Here is a 19,547-nt window from a genome sequence, read left to right as displayed (position 1 = left end):
ATAAAATGCCAATACACAATTACTCATGTTTCGACAGAGGGAGGAGAAAAGAAGATCTTTTTTTTTAATTCATCACGAAAAGAGCGATAGGTGGTTTCATAGCTGGTCTATCGTCTCAGAAGATCACCATTAAGACATTCAAGAATCTGGGCTTGTCAGCATTTGCTTATAAAAGAAAGAAGTGAAAAGAGACTCACATTTTCCGAGACGATACCCTGGTTGTACAGGTACTTGCCGAGACCACGGACAACTTCATACTGCTCTTCCGGTGTCAATCCGGTAATGGCAGTCTCAATGACATCTCCAACGCTCGCCTTGTGCAAGGCGATGAAACTATGGTAATACATAAACGAGAAAAATCCCATGATAAACTGACAGTCCATGCGGTCTGTGATGCCGCCATGTCCGGGAATGGATTCTCCAAAGTCTTTGATTTTAAAGGTCCGCTTCAGGCCAGACGCAAAGAACCCTCCAAAGGGCGCGATCAGAGATGAAAAGGTCGCAAACACGAGGATGTGGAATTGCATTGGCGCAATATCAATGGTTTTTGGCAAAAGGGGCCAGTCGGGAAGAGTGTACGTCTGGGGAATAAAGACCGGGTTCGGCGTGCATTCCAGACCGGTGAGAATGCTGGAACCAAGGTCCGTGACGGGGCAAATGAAGTACTTGTATCGCACCAAGATGTTGGTCATGAAATAGCCGAAAATAATGGTGCAGACCCAGGCTCCGATAAAGCCCTCGACAGTCTTCTTCGGGGACAGCTTGATTAGCTGTGTCCGTCCGAACGTGATACCGCAAACGTAAGCGAAAATGTCGTTAGTAATGACAAGCGATGCTGGCAAGAAAAACCAGATCATGCCCTCAAAAATATTGTTCATGATGAAATGGGCTTGGACGACAATAAGGTAAAGCGCCATATGAGTCCACGCGAATTGGGTGAATTGGAAACGGTAGTGACCTTTTTGCAACGTAGCCACAAAAAAAACGAAACCTGAAAAAGTTGTTAGCTGCAACTTGTCGGTGGCATCTTGGAGGTTGTCACTTACCCATAACGTAGAGCATGAAGCTTAGGAATCGATGGTGAGTTGCAAAAGGCAGAAGCACTTTATCCACCAAGAGTATATGCTTGAAGTAGTAGAGCACGCTCTCTCCGTATAGAAAGTACATTGTCGTGGCCAGAAAATACCAGTTGAGAGATTTCGTGAAGCGCAGGTTCCTATCTTTACTAGGGACGTTGGCGATAGCAATGACTTCCTTGAAGGACACGATCTGAATAGCCGTCACAATAGCAATCAAGTAGATGTGGCCCGACAAAAGGGCGCTGAAGAATCCAGCAATCATGACAAACGTCCATATTGTGCGAGTGATGAATGTGGCCTTCTTCTTCTCATAGTCCGAGACAGCCGGGGGATCCGTTTTCTAAATTAAAAAAAAAACCAGGTTAACACAGGCTGGCTTGTTGTCCGAGAGCGCGTCAACTTGCCTCCTCTGCAATAGCTTCTGATACCGCCTGATTCCCAGTCCGTGTTGGACTGCCAGGATCAGATGGGCCATCGCTCATCTCTGAGAAGCTCGGTCGTCGCGCGTCGCCGTTTGAGCGGTGCGGAAACCTGACATTCCTTCGACCCATCGTTGCAGCGATAAAACCTGACCCAGCGCCCACTTCGAAGTTGCTTTTCCTTGGAGGTATCGGACTGGCGGAGTTTAAAGAGCGAGCGACAAGTTCGGTTGGTGTGCGAGGTAGAAAAAAGGAGGTGTGAGGAGAAGTGGTGTCGTTAGCAGCGGAGAACTGAGAGCAGACTTTCCATGCTTGCGGAGCCGACGTCAGTCGCACATGACGCCGGGGCTTGGCACTAGGGTTGCTCCCCGCAGGCCTGGGACTCTCTACTCCTGCTACTGGCCCGATCCAGTCGATCGCAGCAACCAAAACAATGCAGCCTTGGGCACAGCCTCCCAGTTAATTAACCCTCTCCCCAACCTGACAATTTCACCTCCAACGCGCCAGTCCAGGAAGCCATCGTCTCATGGCAGCCGTCCGATCGGGGGCATGGACAGTAGCGACGACGGGTTCTCTGACGACGGTTTCGATTCTCTCCCCGCAGGCGAGCTTCTGGAGCTCGAGCAGGGTGCCTGGCAGGCCACCCAGGCACCACGAAGTCAGCTCGCTGATGTCGTTCCCCGGAGGAATGTGAGTGCGTTCAATGGAGCGTCGCTCTTGAAACCCGTGCCTCTGCGGCGCCAAGCGTCCAGTCTCTACGAAAACACCGACCTTGGAGACTGGGACGCCGAGATCTTGGAAGACAACAACGACAACAACAACCAACATGTCGAGAATTTGACAGGTTTTGGTTCGAGTGATGCACAGTCTGGAAACTATCAAGCTATAGCTATAGCTACAGCCAATGCACAGCAGTTTGCTCGGCCTACCCAAAGATCAAATATAGTCGTGGAGGAGCAGGTATTAAGAACCAGGATCGAAGAGGTGAGATTTGGGAAAGGGTTTGCTGATCGGCTTGGCTGACATTATAGGCAGATTTCACGCAACCATGAGTCGACCATGCAAGAGATTGCTTCCGCCAAGGACGATGCAACCAAAAAATCGGGCGAAGTCGCCATTCTAAGGGCGAAACTTGCCAACCAAGAACGAGAATACGAGCGAACAATTTCTAGTCTGAGAGCCCAGCTAGCTGAACAGACTGCCAAAAACCAAGGAGCGCAGCAAGCTGCGACTGACGACAGGCAAAGACTCCAGACAGAAAATCTGTTCCTGCGAGATGAGCTACGGGGAGAAGCGTTACGGGTGAATAATTTGCGAGTCAGAAAACAAGCCGAAGAGAAAAATGCACCTTCGACGCCTCGGAAGCAGCGGACACTGCCCTATCGAGATGGGTTCGACGACGATGAAATCGGGATGGCATCCCCTACTAAATCATCTGGCGGCCGATCGAAAAGAGGAACGCCGTCTGCACAAGGGAAGCGGAAAAGGAAGGCCAGCGATGCCCCGGTGCCAATGCCTTCCCTTCAGCTGAGTCCGGCGAACAACATGCCCGTTGAAGCTGGCAGCCCGCCTTTGAACGATGAAACCACCAACAAGAAGACCGATGTGCTAGAGAGAGACGACAATTCCAGCATGCGCTACATGTCGCGGATCCTCAATCACAAAACACCTCCGAATACAGAACCTGATTTTGAAGTGATGGCCCGCATAACGTTTCCCTCCGATCCTACAAAAAAGATATCTTCTGTCGTGCTAGAGAAAATGCGTGCAACATCAGCCAACTACGCCGTGAACTACGCAATTTGCCTGGTTGATTTGTGGAAACGTGCCTTGACGGAAAAGTTTTATGAGCCAGTGCCACTATTCATGGCTTCTATTGAATTTATACTATTACTAGACTTGTATACGATTGGTCCGAAGCTTGCCGGCCATCTAACTCTTGCCATTCAAAACTCGGTCTTGGTCAACGCTGTTCCTCGGTTTGAACATTCACCGGTCTCGTCCAAAACAAAAGGCGAAAGCCGAAGAACTCCACGCAAGTTGCTGGAGGAAAAAGTCGACTCTACCAAGGCTTTGGAGATACTGTATCTCTTGGCACTGGCATGCCAACAGGATGACGAATCGTACGAGGCGCTCTGGGGGAACGTACATTTCGACATATTGTTGATGTCCTTGAATGCGCACCAACCGTTACAGGATATCATTCTCATTCTAAGGATATTATCGACCAGTCTTCGCCCAGGCGCGTTCGGGACTATCCAGCCCTCGGAGGCAGAGCAGAGGCAGGTTGAGCAGCACTTTATCGAACGCGCAACGAGCTTGCTCACGGAGCGTGTTAATCCGGATGAAGGCGCCGAAGAGTACCTTCCTTCGCAAATTTGCCAGATGCATATGGAGATTTTATCATTCCTGGAGATGTTGACATTCTACAACTCGGATATTGAAAAAGGTCCCAGCCAGAATGTGATCCTCTCTCACGAGCTGGTTCTTCCGCGGCTTTTCCGCAGAATGTACGAAGATATGGACTGTTTGTACACTCTCCGACCAGAACATAATCTGCGAACAGCGCTCGTCAACCGAGAAATGCATCTGATATACGAACTTATTCGAAAGGGAGGTGGCCAGGATCTCACGCGGGGATTATCGCGACTGAGCGGCGCGAGACAAAAGCATCGGCTTGTTTTGTCGCGACTAGCTTTTAGCGAAGGGCAATTCTTGGAGTCTGGCATATCAGAGGAAACCATGGAGATGGCGCGTCAGTTGCTGGAGGAAGAAGACATGAGTCCCGAGGAAGCGGAGGCCCTTTTCGAAGCTTTTCCGAACCAGTCGGCTTTTTTGAGTGGCAGGGAAGCTTCGCAGATTAGTTAAGACATAAATAAATATTCTTCGGAACTATAATAATATTAATGTGAATGAAATACATTGCTGCAGCTAACTAAGACTTGTGTAAAATAGAAGGCATCTAGGAGGCAATAGAAGCTTCTTACTGATAAACATGTGATTGACGTCAAGCAAGAGCTCCAACTTCGAGACACCATGTTTGCACTGCGCTAAACACAGAAACATGTTCGTGTCAACAATCTAGAGTGTAGACAGCCTACTATTCCTAAAGTTCTATCAAGTACAAGCTACGAATACATTTCTCTCTTCTCCAAACCCTCGCGCAAGGCCAAGGCATTGATGAAAAGAATAAGTACCACATAGTGGAGGTGAGCCAAAGAATACGCCTGCCAAAGACCCGAAGGCCGTTGGACAAACCAGTCCTCCGCGATGTGCAATGCAGGGACCAACTTGTGGTGGACCGCCTTTTTGATCGCAGCCACCCAAACAAGGTAAGTATGAAGAAAAGAAAGAAAAAAAAAAAACCAAAAGGACGGAGGGAGGACGCGGTATTTATGCTCCCCGTATCGCGCTAGTGGCTTAGCGCATGTTTCCGCCGAGTTTGCATAGTTTAGCAGCAGTGGCAAACAGCGCAAACATTGGTCACATGACACGCCGGCTGCGAGTTTGCTGTTTTTGAAGATTTGGCAAGGTCCGCGGAAGCAGCAGAGACGACAGGAGCTTGTGCTGGACGTCAATTGCTGCTGCCAACCATGAGGAACAGGGCCACAACGCCTTTGAGCAAGGCCGTAAGTACATGTCCTTTACTTATTTCTACATCATCTTTTATTTTGCTGTCATTCTTCCACCCCCCCTGAGTACACATCAACTGACCCGAGAAATATTTTTGATACTGCAGAAAATCCGCCAGTCATGGAGCAAATACAACCTGTATAACCTGCACCGATATCGCCAGCCGCCGACCGCCAACAGGACCTTTTTCCAGCAGAAATGGGCTGCCAAATCTATATCTCGAGCATACCACGGTGAACAGATCCGCGAGAGTCAATGGACTCGCATGTTCTCGCGCCGTCTGCGCAGCGTGGTGCCCATGAACCCTCGCAACCTTGCCACGGACGATGGTTCCGTGATTTCCGCTGGTCGTGGTTCTGGGCTGGGCAAGAGCCGGCCTGTGCCGCGAACGCCATATACACAGATGACTTTTGCCCCTATGGAGCGGCGGTTAGATGTTGCTATCTTCAGAGCTATGCTAGCAAGTAGCGCCAGACAGGCACGGCAGTTTGTCGTGCACGGCGCGGTAACTGTCAATGGGAAGAAGGTACTTGATACTTTATTGCTCATATAAAGGTGCTCTCACTAATTCGTCTCATCTACTAGATGCGACTCCCTGGTTATCTTCTCAACCCTGGCGATCTCTTTCAGGTAGAACCGGAACGTGTCATGTTCGCTACAGGAGCACCCAAGAATAAAATCGAGCGCCGAGAGGGACGTCTTGCGAAGAAAGCTACCGGTGAAGACGAAACCAAGAAAGCCAAGGAAGAGACGAAACCGGAAGAATTGACAGAACAAGAGGAGAAAGAACAGGCCAAGGAGTCTTTGAAGGATCTTCTCACCAAAGCAAAAACCATCATGTCGCGAGAAAAGACCGTCCTTCCGGCAAAGAAGAAACAGGAGCTTCGTTCATTCCAGAAATCGGTCCGCAGTGTACTTTCGAAATCTGCCACGAGTACAATTTTAACAGACAGTCTCGAAAATCAATTCTCAGAGCTCCTGGGTAGGCTTAAAGCGAAGGTGGCCACGACAAAGAGCAAGGGTGAACAACAAAAACGGACCCCGGCCCATCAAGAATCTCGCAACGAAGAATCCAGCAACGCTGCCAGCAGCCAACTAAGAGAAGCTTTCAATAAGGCTACCGAAGACCCCGAGTCCTTGGATACTTCAGAACTCTCAAAAGAAGAAGTCGGCATTTTGAAGCAAGCGCTAGCGCAGATGCGTGACAACCCGGTTGATTCCAGCAAGCCTTATGCCACGCCCTGGCGACCGCGAGACTACATGGCGGCCTTTGCCTTTGTTCCTCGCTATCTCGAGGTGCACCACAAAATCTGCGCTGCCGTTTATCTGCGTCACCCAGTTGCTCGTCCGGGCTTTTCAGAAGTCCCCAGTCCCTTTGGCGACAGCATCCTGACCCCAGCATTCGTATGGTATCTCCGCAGAAGGTGAATAACCATAATCCACTATTGTACTCATCCGCTAGAATTCTGTTGGATTTCTTCTCTGTATTATTGAGGCCTTTTTTTTTTCTCTTGTCTTTCCTCCGCTCCTGCATGGATTTTCGTCTGTGAGATATATGCATTCGAGAGCGAATTTTTTCAAGTCTTGTCGCTTTTCCGGCGTTGGGACTATATGAGGCTTACCTACACTGTATAAAAATGGAAGAATGAATCTTGAATTATATCAGAATTAATAATAAGATGATGGGGGTAGAGTCAATAATGCTGTATTATTTGTCATTTATTATTACTATTTTACGAAAACCCGTGTATCACCGTAATTTTGCGCAGTCAAGTGCCCGCATGCCAAGGTTTGGTAAATTGCAGAGCTGGCAGGTATCAACCAATAAGAGGTACATGATAGCGCATTTTTGACCCACTTGAGAATATTTTCGTAACCGGCGCGAATTTTTCATTTCGTCTGATTTCTAAAATTGACTGCAAATATTGTCGAATTTTATCAACTACGAGGGTATCGCAAGGCGGGCTTCTCAATACCTGAACATAAGGAAATAATAAAGAATTAAAAAGATCAACAGGGAATCTATTTTTTTGGGGCTTTAAAAAAAAAAAAAAAGATGTTCCCTTGGCAAGGCGAAGGGAAATCCAGCGTCATGGGCGTCACTAAAGCCCCTGCAAATGAATCTCAGCAACAGAAAGAGGCTCAGGGCACTGGACTGCGGTGGCGCGCGCCATCTTTCTTCCAACGGAATCGCTCCAAGGAAACACCTAATACATCTCCGGGAATCCAGCAAAAGACGACAAACATGCCTGAAGTTGTTGATGTTGATGTTGACGATAATGACGATAATTCCCCTAATGATGATACCCACATGTCAGACGCCCCTGGTGACGAGCAGCGCAGCTCTGAAAGTCGGGCTAGTCAGACTGACGGCGAAGAGGAAGGAGACGATATCGACAACGCCGAAGACGACGAGGCTTCAGAGGGCGGTGATATCCAGGATACCGCTAGTGATAATCAACCTGCAGTTGGGACGTCTACTTCAGCTGATGATGGTCATAACGACAACAACAACAATTCCACCAACGGTCCTCTTGCTGCAACGTCTGGTCCGTCATTCCCAGTTCAACCCGGGAGTTCGCAGCATGTGATTCTTGAGGCAAACCGTACTTACTACGGCAAACGACTCAACTTCAGAGAACAAGTCGTTCTGTTCGAGATCTGCAACAAGTACAAATCCACCTTTGGCGAACGCAGCAAATTGTGCGAATGGTGGCGAACCGTGACCGAGGAATTCTGCCGCGACATCAACGGCCCATACTCGTGGCATTCGGTACGTCGCAAGGTCGAGCAAGTAACCAAGCAGCGCATCAAGCAGCGTTCTGACGAGGAGAACCCCACCGACTCCTATCCAGATGACCTGTGCAAGGTCGTCGACGAATTCATCCCCGTGTGGTCCAAGTTTGAAGCTTCGGAAAAACGGCGCATCGAGGTTCGCGACTCGCGAGCAGCGTCTGCAAAGAAGAGAAAAGTGCCTCCTACGGGGGTAGCAACACCGAGAACAGCGCCAATGCCCCCGGGACCTGCTCCATGGCACGCGTCTGCGCAAAGATGGCGGCCTGCGAATTCTCAATATGCTGCTTCATCTTCGCCAATCCCACAGCCTCAGTTCTACACTCCGCCAGGTGTGAAAATGCCTGCTGGGTACGATACAATGTTTCATACTCCTCGTAATGGTCCACCAACACCCCAGTCAGGAGCTGCGCCAGGGCTGCCCTATCCTCCGCATACTTTGAGACCTCCACCACCGCCGCAGCCGCGTCCACAAACCTCTGTGCTTCCTCCTCCTCCTCATCCTAATGCGCCACCGCAGCAGCGTCCATTGTCAGGTGTTGAAAATGCAGCTTCCGGCGGTCTTGCTGAATCATCTGTGACATCAGCCGTCCTGGAAACGCTCTCCAAACTCAACAAGCATTTAGAACAAGCTGCTGCTGCCGCAGGCGGCGACAAACAAGCAGCCTCCTCTTCACCCATTGTCGCTGCTCTAGCAAGCGCCGTCAGCGGCGTAGCAAAGGTTCCTGAAAACAGCACTTCTGGAGAAACAGCAACAGAAAAATCTCCTGCTGCTGTTGAACAGCCAGCAGGTGAACCCACCAACACAGCACATTCTCCTACTACCACAAACCACGTCTCCATCCCATCATCATCGTCATCATCTTCTTCGCCTTCCTCTCCCTCTAGCAAGAACATCAATATCAACACATCCGCCCCAGCATCTACTACCTCTCCACTCACAGTATCCGATCTCTCCAAACTGAAAAACGAACTCAAACAAGAAATGCAGCGAGATTTCCTCACCGAGCTTTCGAAGATCCGCGACTCGTTCTCGGAGAGATTGAATTCTATGGAGCAAACACAGGCGATGATTATAGATATGTTGAAACAGGGACCCGGCAGGGATAAGGATTAAATTGACTTGACAGTCATACCACTTTTTTCTCTCTTTCGGTTCTTATTATGATACCTTCTTTTTCATGTATAGTGTGAATAGCCATATTTTAATAATAAGAATTAGGCCTAGGGTAGTAAACTACTGCTCTATTGATTATTAAAGAAACCACATAATGTTCGTAGTCTTGGAAATTTATGAGGGCGTGCGTTGAGCTAAATTACATATGTTGGATATTGAAAGTAAAAGAACAAATGAGAAGTTTAAAAGAGGCTTAGGCTCCATCCACCATGCTTTCTTCCACCAGTCATGTCTTTGTCACTCTGGAGAGAAGCTTGTCTTGTACAGATTCTCGCGTCATTACTCCAACAATACTAAGAAGATAGAAAAAATCTAGTAGTAGAAAGTCTCGTCGACAGTGCGGCCCCTCATCCAGAGAGGTTCACTGCCACGGACAAAGATGTCCTCGTACAGAATGCGGCGGTCGGGCTCGGGGGCGGCCATCTTCTCGGCTATGGCGACCTCGGCGTCGACAAGCGAGCGAGCCTCCTTGTCAATGGCCTTGAGCTCCTCCTCGGAGACAACGGACCAGTCGAGCAGCTTCTGCTTGAGGCCGGCGATGGCATCGTGGGTGCTGCGCATGCGCTGGATTTCCTCACGGGAACGGTATGTGGTACCGGGGTCAGACATGGAGTGTCCACCGTATCGGTAGGTGACGTATTCGTAGACAAGAGGACCCTTGCCAGAAATGGCGTATTCGCGGCCGTACTGGACGGCGGCCTTGATGGCCAGGACATCCATACCGTTGACCTTGATACCGGGGATGTACTGTCCGCGCTTGTAGTAGTCGGTGAGAGCGGAGGAACGGGCGGCTGAGGTACCCATACCGTACTTGTTGTCTAATCCATAGTCAGAATATTGTGTAAAAAGCACCAAATAGAATCAAGGGTAAACGTACTCTCACAGCCAAAGAGGACTGGCAGTTTCCAGAGCTTAGCCATGTTGAAGGCTTCGAAAACCTGACCCTGGTTGGAAGCACCGTCACCGTAGAGAGCGATAGAGCAGGCCTTCTCTTCGGAGTATTGCTGGGCAAAGGCGAGACCGGCACCGACAGGGACCTGGGCACCGACAATACCGTTTCCACCAAAGAAGTTGGGGGCGAACATGTGCATGGAGCCTCCCTTGCCATAAGCGATACCCTCACGGCGGCCAAGAAGTTCTCCGATAATGGACCTGACCGTGCCACCACGCATCAGAGCGTAACCGTGGCAGCGGTAGGCAGTGATAATTTTGTCCAGGGGGGTAATGGCGTGCTCGATACCGACAGCGACAGCTTCTTGACCGGTCGACAAGTGGCAGAAACCACGAATCTTCTTTTCCTTGTACAGACGGTCGGCAGCCATCTCCATTCGCCTAGTAGTTCCAATCGTAAGTATGCAGTCTTCATAAGCAAATCCAACAGTCATTCGTACCTAGTCGCAACCATGTCGTAGTACATCTGCTTCAGCTCCTTCTTGGTCGTCTCCAGGGTGTAGGGAGGTGGGTCGAGCTCGTATGTCTCGAAACTCTCATCAGAGAGTCGGACTGTGAATGGCTTGTCATCCTCCTGCAAAATAAACCAACGTTAGCCACTGTTTTCGGTATTGTTGAGCCTAGCAGACAAGTCTGAAAAATTGTTGGCTCACCTGGGGGATATTTTCAGCATGCGCAGAGGCAGCGTCAGTGGTGACTGAGCGGCGAGCAACGAAAGCTGCCTGGCGCCTCAGAGGCGCAACCTGGCGCGCCCACAACGATCTGGAAAGCATAGCTGTGGAGGAGAGAGCAATTGAGGTGGATGGAGAACAGAGAGCAGGAAAGGAAAGATTGTTGTTGGGACAATCTTCGCCGGCTTCCGGGAGGAGCTCCTTAGGTAAGCGCGCTGCTAGCCATTTGCGGTAAGGCTCGGAATCCGGACTCCCGTTCTGGCTCCGGTGTGGTGAAGCCGCTCTTTAGACCGTCCGCTATCACTTTGTTCTTTATCAATGGATTCATTCACCATTTGTACGACATTAAACTTGTCGGGTTGTTATCCACTGTACCAAAAGCAGACTCCTTAGTGAGGTTTCTGGTAACCTGAGCCATGATTGTTTGTCAAAGCCTCCAATTCTAGAATTCTAGAATTCTCCGCAGATGCCGGGCATGTATTTTTCTTATCGCGGGAGGATTGATGCCTCGAAAAGTTACATATCATGACTTCATGACGCTCTTTTCTTAGTGACACTGCACCAAAAGATCAGAGGTCCCTTGAGCAGCCAATCTACGGTATACACAGGTAGCAACGGTTCTCTATGATCCAGGTATTCCATCCATCTTTCTGCTTCTCTGTTCAGCTTGTCGCTATTAGTGCATTTCTCGATCCACCAGCTGTACCGCAGGTCCTCATGGGCGAGGCCTTTGGGCCTTGGAGAACATTAACCTCCCAAAGGGCTAATGCATAACGATGAGGACGAGGACAATCGAACCTCGCGCTCTAACAATATCCCAGAAGAGCACTGGGTACTTGGCCCTGGCGAAAGTAGCAATAACGCAGCAAACCTTTATCAACATCTTTTTGCGAAGGGTGAAGTAGGTTAGCACGATTAGTGGTAGTTGATACCTGAGCCTTGTCTGGACAGGCCTGAAGAATCTCCAGGTCCTCCTCCATTTAATATAAATAATGCAGCTCGGGAGTCACCCCCAAAGGGGAATTGGGAGAGGAAAAGGAGAGTAATATGGTGTTGATATCAATCAATTACAGATCAAGTTGTCAATCTATGAGGCATTTCCAGTCAAGTTCTCTTAGTGTTGACCGTCCCACATGTGTAGAATTGTGTAAGATAGCCAAGATGCGGCGGAGTATATGCGGAGACTATGCGGGTATAATTGTACAATGCCATTGGGCTACCCTTGTATAGTCCGGCCAAGCTCTTGGCCGCAACAAGTAGCCCTAATTAGCAATGCACATCTTAGATAGGACGAGAGACACAATGAGCGGAAACTATCTCGCCAATTTGTTTGAGCCCCACGCTGGCAGATCCAATCCTCGGCAGCCGAGAGGAATTGGGCTATACTGTTGTAGAGATATCAATACTGCACGTACCATTCACCATTTGGACACGGTTCTAAAGGCGTAACAAGTCATACGATAAGACACTTTAGAATTATGCATGTAACTATCATGCCAATCCTTTTCCGGCACTTACTCCAGTCACACATACATGTGTCAACATTTGGATATATTTACTGTGGCCCCACATCCTACAACATTTAAATGCAACATATACGTCCACCACTTTATCTTCTACACTCAACTATAAATCAAAACCCGGCATTTTTCCTCGGTATTTGTGCTGTTTCTTCCCCACATCCACTTCGGAAATTGAACAAAATGGGGCCCCGCAGGAAAAAAAAAATGGAACAAGCCGGATAAAAACAACAAGGGCGCCGTTCTATACTAGTCTCTTGGTTTGAAGCTTCTGGTTGGTGCGTTGACTATAGTATGGCGCAGAAAATGCCATATTCTCCCCATAATGGCCTCGGGCTACAGACTACAGCACGCTTGGGCACGCCATGATCGACAGTCGTCGTTGTTTGCTTACGCATTTCGGCAGATGAGGACTACTCCCCCGCTTTTTCGATGTTTTTTTTTGGGGCTTATATAGGAGAGGAGTTGACGTATGTTTTGGCTTGATTATGTCTTTTTTTTCTTGTTCTTAGATTTGCGGGTTTGCTACGCGAAGCGGACCAGAAAACCAGAATCCAACGATGATGGCTTTCCACAAAAACTCTCTTGCATTGTCGGGCTTTTTGTTTTTGCTTGGATGCTGCTCTACCACAGTAGCAACTGGCCCCACAGTCTTAGTCGAGAATGGCACGTATGAAGGGGTTTATAGTAGTACCTATGACCAGGACTTTTTCTTGGGCATACCCTTTGCGCAGCCACCTTTGGGCTCGCTCAGGTTTCACCAGCCTGTGTCGTTGAATACTTCATGGGACGGACTTAAAAGGGCTACAGAGTATTATCCGGAATGTGTTGGTTATGGTGTATGTTGGATATTGCAGCTATTTCCATATGGTATATATATATATATATATATACTAAACAGGCTGACGAGACGTAGAGCGATGACTGGCCGTACCCGTTATCAGAGGACTGCCTAGCTCTCAATGTGATTCGTCCTGCAGGGTACGAGAATGAAAGCCTACCTGTGGCAGTGTGGATTCACGGGTCAGTCTAAGATATCCGCCTCAAAATGGTTTCAGCTCTATATACTATATACATGTAGACTGACAAACCCCAGTGGAGGATACTCAGAAGGCGGAACGCGAGATCAAAGATACAACCTCTCCTTCATCGTCCAAAACTCTGTTGAACTCGGCAAACCCATCATTGGCGCTGCAGTAGCCTACCGACTCAGCGGCTGGGGCTTTATCGACGGGAAAGAAATCCGCGACGCAGGCGCAACAAACATTGGAATCCATGACCAGCGTCTTGGCCTGCACTGGATCCAGGAGAACATTGCAGCCTTTGGAGGTGACCCGGACAAGGTAACCATCTGGGGCGAATCTGCGGGAGCTGGCAGTGTTGGGATTCATTTGACTGCTTACAATGGTCGAGATGACCACCTTTTCCGCGCAGCTATTTCTGAAAGTGGTGGGCCGATCTCGCTGGCTGGGGTTTATAATGCAACAGAAGCGCAGGGCTACTATGATGCAGCTGTTGCTACAGCTGGCTGCTCGTCTGCCAAATATACGCTCGAGTGTCTTCGACAGGCACCGTTTGACAAACTGAACACTGCATTTAATACATCAGCCGCCACAATGCCATACACCGATGGCGATATAATCGCCGGCCCCGCATCCGAGCAGCTCGCACGAGGCGAATTTGTGCATGTGCCGTATCTAATCGGCACAAACTTTGACGAAGGAGCCTCATTTTCGCCAACGGGGGTCAATAATGACAGCGATTTGGAAAGTGTGCTTCTTGCAGAAGGGCTTCCGCAGAAATCAGTGACTCGGCTTTTGGAACTTTACCCGGATATCCCAGACTTGGGCATCCCTGCAACGTACAAGGGTCGACCGGATTATCCAACGCCGGGACTTCAGTATAAACGCTCAGCAGCGATTGTGGGGGACTATGTGATGCATGCATGCAGACGTCTCTCGTCTCAGGCCTGGGCGAAAGCGAATGTGCCCAGCTATGCATACCATTTTAATGTGCTTGTCAACGGCATGACCAGTATCGAAGGCTCTGGTCACTTTATGGAGGTGGCCTTTGTGTATGATAATACCAATGGGCTGGGATACTATACCCAGCCGAATCCCTTTGCGAATGAACCAGAGAGTTTTGCCGCTTTGGCCAAGTTGATGAGTCGGAGCTGGGTTAGTTTTGTGCATGATTTGGATCCGAATAACCATGGAGGTGAGTTTTGCCATTTTAAAATATGTTTATATATATATTAGAGAGTAAGGCTGACACATCACAGTTCAAGGAATCCCCCACTGGCCAGTGTACCAGCTCGACAAGGATGGATACGGCCAGGACTTTGTCTTTGAGACGAATGCGACCAGTCACCCGGAAGCCGATACCTGGCGGAAGGAGGGCATTGCTTATTTGAATAGTATCTGGTCTGAGCTGGGTAAATAGTGTTGGCTAGCAAAATAAACGACCTTGCCAAAATTCGTTTTTTTGTTTGCGCAGGTTAAACCCAAATAGGACTAGCAACATTTTTGCGGGAAGACCTTTCCTAACGCAGTTAGTACTATCAACTATCCAAAATAATGTAAAGGAGCAGCTTTCTATACTAATTACTCTAGAAAAAGACTCAAAAATATTTTATCAATTAGTAAATAAGATAAAATATCTGAAAGCTAGAAAGCCCCACATAGGAAAAAAAATATCTTATCTTTTCCTTTCTCTCCTCTTCTTCTTCCCGCTTCTTCACCCATCCTCTCTTCGCTCAATCTGTCTATCTTGAGCATCCAAAATCCATCAAAATTTATCCATTTTCATCAAAATTCTGTTTTCTAGAGCTGTTTCCTATCGAGACATTGTCTTCAAAGGTTTTCTTCCCTATGATATTGCCAAAAAGCCGTTCTGACAGTTGGAATCAGCGATCGCAAAGCAGGCACCCAAATCGTAGTGAGCGAGGCGTAGAACGCTTTTTCTAGAGGCCCTGGTGGGGGGATCTGCGACAGGCGGTAGAGCATTCTGAACGCTTTTTCTAGAGCTCCTAGGGCTATTCAACAAGTCAACCAATCACGGAGCGCTTTAAATGCTTTTTCCAGAGGCCCTGGTGGGGGGATCTGCGACAGGCGGCAGAGCATTCTGAACGCTTTTTCCAGAGCTCCTAGGGGTGTCATTCAACCCTCTACACACAGTGGCAAACAAGAGGCAACCAACACACCACGTCCTAAGAAAAGCTTAGGGCTCTTCTTCCAACGTCTCCAACAACGATGGTGTGGCTTCTGATTCTGAAGATGATGGGAAAGAGTTTAGCCTGATGCAGCTCGACTTAAGCGAAAGTGACATGGCTCTCGCTACAGAATTGAGTGAGTTCATGACCACCAGTTTGCAAGAATCATGGAAGAAAATGATCCCCGCCTCAGATGACACCCAAATGCCAACAAAGATTTCGGAACAATTCAATCCCAATGAATCCTACTGGCAATTGATGTTTTGCAGGACAGCATGCAAGTTAGCACAGGAGGGTGTCGAAGCTGATGACAACGCAATGTCTACAGGTGATAATGGAGATGCCATGGAGCAAGCATCAGATGAAGATTCAGACGACAAAGATTCTGAAGATGAAGACTTACAGGGTCCATTGCCATCCAGTGAAGGCGATGAGGACTGGGAAGATGCAGAAGTGGACGATGTGCAGGAAGTAGCCGAAGATGGCCTACCTCTCCAACAATCTCTTGATGATGAAGAGAATAAGCTATATCAATCCCTATCCCATCTTGCTGCAGACGAATATGCTTGGTCAGAGGTCACTGAGAACACTGCGACTGAGGAAGATGTGCCCCCATCGCATCTAATCAGAATAACTCCAGAGAAATTGAAGCAATACCAGCGAGAGCTGGAATGGCTTGATGATCAAAGTTACCAACCAAAGGACTGGCAGAAGGCTGTTAAATCGCTTTGTGTCACAACCCCTCGTCCGGACCCTGACAGTATCATTCGTACAAGGCACAGATATATGAAACAGAATACACGATTGGAACCTTGGCAGGTCCTAGGGGTTGCTCGATTATTGGAAATGCGTGAGGCGAAGCGGAAGTCTGGTAGGCCTATGCAACGGGGGGCGTTCCTCGCTGACGTTATGGGCCTTGGAAAAACTTATGAGGCCATCGCATACATGCTAGAGGTACGTTCAAGTGTCCATGGTAAAAGGGTTCCAAACCCTTTTACAGGAGCCTCTACTAATTGTCCCAGATTTCAAAGCGTCAGAAGGACATACATAACGCATGGAAAGAAGTACACGAAAACGACAGCAATGCAGCTGGCCCTTCTCCAGCACACAAGCCTTTCCTACTTGTTGTCCCATCAGCTATCCTCCCTCAATGGTGTAAAGAGATCCAGGCCATCACTACCCAGTTGAAAATCAAGATCTTGTTTGGGGATAAGCGGTCGAACCGGCTATCCACTTGGAAGGACGCTGAAGTAGTGACCGAAAAACTAACAAAGTCACATGAGCTTTTTGATGGATCTCTGGAGCGGGCAAGCACAGTGGTGGTCACCACATGTGAAACATTCAGAAATCGTCATGGGCCCCCAGCGGCGAATTCTTGGGTTACAAAGGAGCGGAAAAGACTGGGGGATCCGAAGGCTTTTTCAAATCGTCCTAAGGACGTTAAACCTCAAGGTTGGCCTGGCGACCTTGCTGGACTATTTTCTGATGCCATTCTTGATGAAGGTCACTATATCAGGAATAAGGACAGCGGAATTTCTACTGCTATTCGATGGAGCGACGCTGATTTCTACCTTATCATGTCAGCGACTATTTTATTCAACAGCATTCATGATTTTACGGGGTATGTCGATTTGGTACTACCAAAGGAAAGTGACGATGAATGGCATAATGATAATCTTGAAGACCTCGATGTCACTGCCAGTTGCGATCCATTCTCTCTCGCTGATGATCATCCTGCGACCAGTTTGGTATTGACTCATCGCGTGGTCCAAAAGAAGATCTTGACAAACAAGGTGACTGTCACTGTTGCCTCTGTTTACACGAAAAAATTGCTCTCGAAGTTGATGGTTCGTCGGACATTGTCTTCCATCATAGAAATCAACGACAAAAGGGTTGTTATTGGGGCTCGCATCCCTCCTTCTCATACCGTGATGGTGAATGTTAATTTTTCGGAAAAGGAGAAGCTCATTTACGACAAACTTGTTATCCCCCATTACCGAAAATTGATCTTTGAAATCGAAGATAACAAGTTTGCCATAAATATGGCAAAGCTGCGAATGCTAACTCTGCTTACCTCCTACGTCGGCTTTGAGTATTGCGAGAAATTGCTCACATCGAAAAATATGCTTGACGTTTTGAAACTGTTCAAGCTCAAAACTATGGCCCAGAGTCTGGCGGAGACCATTGGCGACTAAGAGTATATCAGATTGCCTAAAAAGTGGATCAAAAAGGCTCGTATCAAGGGCAAACGGCGTAGCCCGGATATCAACGCTATCAGAACCCTTTTGCGGGGGTCTCCCAAGATGAGGGCAATGTTCCCACTAGTTACCTACAACGTTCTTGTTCGGGGCAAGAAGCAGTTGATTTGGTGTAATTTTACAGGCAACCAGATTCACATTGCTGCCATTCTCCGTGAATGTGGGATTAAAGCGGCAATCTTCCACGCAAAATTGGATATGAAAGAAAGGGAACGGCTGATACGAGAATTTACCAGCGAAGGTGGTTGTATGGTCTTGATCATCTCAGTAGCGGTGAATTGCTTCGGCCTGAACCTACACGGAAAGTGCAATGAAATGCACTTTTACGAATATCCCCATGACGAAGGCATTACTGGAACAAGCTATTGGCCGTCTTAGACGATTTGGACAGCTATGGGTTGTCATTGTTCACATCTACGTGGTGAAGGATAGCTGGAACATGCGACAGATTGCCAAGGCTGGGGAAAAGGCCATGGCCTCTGTTATTTGTGATTTGAACATGAACATCTTCAAGATGAGCGTTGAAAGCTCGGATGATGTTAACTTCTCCAACTGGGTGATTCGTGAGGGAGTTCTCGTTCGTTTGGGGAGATCTTGGGGGTAATAGACTATCATATAGATAAATACATAATATTCGCGGTATATTAGATCTTATTTTTATTTTTATTTTTGAGGAATGTGACTTTCTGAAAGGAATTATAAATAGAGAACTAAAAACATTTCCTTAGTCAGTTGTCGTCTTAGTTAGAAATTGAACTATGCCCTCGTTCTTCTGACTTCCTGCATCCAGTCCGTAACGATATCAACCTTGAAATTTTTAACCAAATACATTGACTCTTTTCTCGGTCCATTCTCCTGTTTGGGCCGACACATGCGAACTTCGACGTCAACAATCCCTAACAATCAAATGCTTAGGCCTCCAGAACCGTAGGAAAACTTTCCTTTTACGGAAGGTAACCTGAGGTAAGCTGAACATTATTGTCTATCGCCACTATTGGTCCATAAAATCCTTATTTTAGGCGTGATCAATAACTCCTCATCCCTTGCTTCCCCCTTACTTCCCAGCAGGCCCACTCCACTAATAACGTCACAGATGGATACACATCATGGCCATGCGATGGATCTGTGCAACACGTGGGATTGGCTTTGCGAGGACTAACCAAGCAAACACCTAATAATACTCCATACAATTACAAAGAGACTAAGAGTCCATATGGTTGACCAAAACAAACCCGTACCCACTAGCCATTAATTGGCTAATAGTTGTAGCTAACTAACTAACTAGGAGTTCACGGTAAGTAATAGTAGCAGTATCTGTCGATCAGGTCGATCACTGAGCCACAGAGTAGCATTCCTCGCCCGCCGTGCGTGGCGGCCTGACTCTCAGCGTCTGACTCTGGACCCCTAGCCATTGAAAGAAAGTGGAGAATGAGATTAGCGATTGCTTAGCATTTCATCCTGTGATGCAGGTGCACACTGCATAGTTACTGCATATGGCATTCTCCGTCCGAGCCCTGAACCAGAACCACAACGTTGGTTTTTTTTTTTTTTTTTTTTTTTTTTTTGAAACGGCCCATAAGAAATAAGAAAGAGTTTGCGGTGGAGTCCTGATCCATGAACTATTTGATCTGCGCTGGGTTGGCCTGGCAGGGCTGCAGCAAAGTTGCAACCATGGAATCGCACACCACATACGGAGTATCCGTAATTAACCAGAAAAAAGGCCGAAGCGAGTGTAGCATCATTGGTTCGTGGTGGAGGTGAAGTGGGTTCTGGGTTCTGGGTTATTTTGGGGCTGGATCGGCACATGTTAAGGTTAGAACGGTACTCTGTATGCT

General features: G+C 48.1%; 8 protein-coding genes across 8 annotated transcripts; 6 read left to right on the top strand and 2 right to left on the bottom strand.

Annotated features, from left to right (window-relative positions):
• Positions 1-107: 107 nt before the first annotated feature.
• TRUGW13939_11441 (uncharacterized protein) lies at positions 108-1,630 on the bottom strand (the record flags this gene model as incomplete). The annotated part of the gene is made up of 4 exons (XM_035494549.1): positions 108-146; positions 198-991; positions 1,047-1,419; positions 1,508-1,630. The coding sequence occupies 4 exons, from the start codon at positions 1,628-1,630 to the stop codon at positions 108-110; spliced, it is 1,329 nt and encodes a 442-aa protein (XP_035350442.1).
• A 204-nt stretch (positions 1,631-1,834) lies between these two features.
• TRUGW13939_11440 (uncharacterized protein) lies at positions 1,835-4,366 on the top strand (the record flags this gene model as incomplete). Its single annotated transcript, XM_035494548.1, has 2 exons — positions 1,835-2,482; positions 2,534-4,366. 2 exons carry the CDS (start codon positions 1,835-1,837, stop codon positions 4,364-4,366), a joined length of 2,481 nt encoding a protein of 826 aa, XP_035350441.1.
• Positions 4,367-5,091: 725 nt separating this feature from the next.
• Positions 5,092-6,559, top strand: TRUGW13939_11439 (uncharacterized protein; the record flags this gene model as incomplete). The annotated part of the gene is made up of 3 exons (XM_035494547.1): positions 5,092-5,127; positions 5,238-5,657; positions 5,717-6,559. 3 exons carry the CDS (start codon positions 5,092-5,094, stop codon positions 6,557-6,559), a joined length of 1,299 nt encoding a protein of 432 aa, XP_035350440.1.
• A 628-nt stretch (positions 6,560-7,187) lies between these two features.
• On the top strand, positions 7,188-9,041 carry TRUGW13939_11438 (uncharacterized protein; the record flags this gene model as incomplete). The annotated part of the gene is made up of 1 exon (XM_035494546.1): positions 7,188-9,041. One exon carries the CDS (start codon positions 7,188-7,190, stop codon positions 9,039-9,041), a length of 1,854 nt encoding a protein of 617 aa, XP_035350439.1.
• A 372-nt stretch (positions 9,042-9,413) lies between these two features.
• On the bottom strand, positions 9,414-11,141 carry TRUGW13939_11437 (uncharacterized protein; the record flags this gene model as incomplete). Its single annotated transcript, XM_035494545.1, has 5 exons — positions 9,414-9,919; positions 9,979-10,433; positions 10,493-10,626; positions 10,706-11,006; positions 11,065-11,141. The coding sequence occupies 5 exons, from the start codon at positions 11,139-11,141 to the stop codon at positions 9,414-9,416; spliced, it is 1,473 nt and encodes a 490-aa protein (XP_035350438.1).
• A 1,662-nt stretch (positions 11,142-12,803) lies between these two features.
• On the top strand, positions 12,804-14,685 carry TRUGW13939_11436 (uncharacterized protein; the record flags this gene model as incomplete). Its single annotated transcript, XM_035494544.1, has 4 exons — positions 12,804-13,082; positions 13,160-13,266; positions 13,340-14,460; positions 14,525-14,685. 4 exons carry the CDS (start codon positions 12,804-12,806, stop codon positions 14,683-14,685), a joined length of 1,668 nt encoding a protein of 555 aa, XP_035350437.1.
• Positions 14,686-15,466: 781 nt separating this feature from the next.
• TRUGW13939_11435 (uncharacterized protein) lies at positions 15,467-17,649 on the top strand (the record flags this gene model as incomplete). Its single annotated transcript, XM_035494543.1, has 2 exons — positions 15,467-16,408; positions 16,477-17,649. Coding segments are annotated over 2 exons (2,115 nt in total), but the record flags the coding sequence as incomplete, so codon positions are not given.
• A 108-nt stretch (positions 17,650-17,757) lies between these two features.
• Positions 17,758-18,316, top strand: TRUGW13939_11434 (uncharacterized protein; the record flags this gene model as incomplete). The annotated part of the gene is made up of 2 exons (XM_035494542.1): positions 17,758-17,985; positions 18,059-18,316. The coding sequence occupies 2 exons, from the start codon at positions 17,758-17,760 to the stop codon at positions 18,314-18,316; spliced, it is 486 nt and encodes a 161-aa protein (XP_035350435.1).
• Positions 18,317-19,547: the final 1,231 nt, after the last annotated feature.

The sequence above is a fragment of the Talaromyces rugulosus genome, chromosome VI (assembly GCF_013368755.1).
Source record: "Talaromyces rugulosus chromosome VI, complete sequence".
Lineage (NCBI taxonomy): Eukaryota > Fungi > Ascomycota > Eurotiomycetes > Eurotiales > Trichocomaceae > Talaromyces > Talaromyces rugulosus.
Note: the sequence above shows the minus strand (reverse complement) of the source record. Positions and strands in the feature narration are given on the sequence as shown.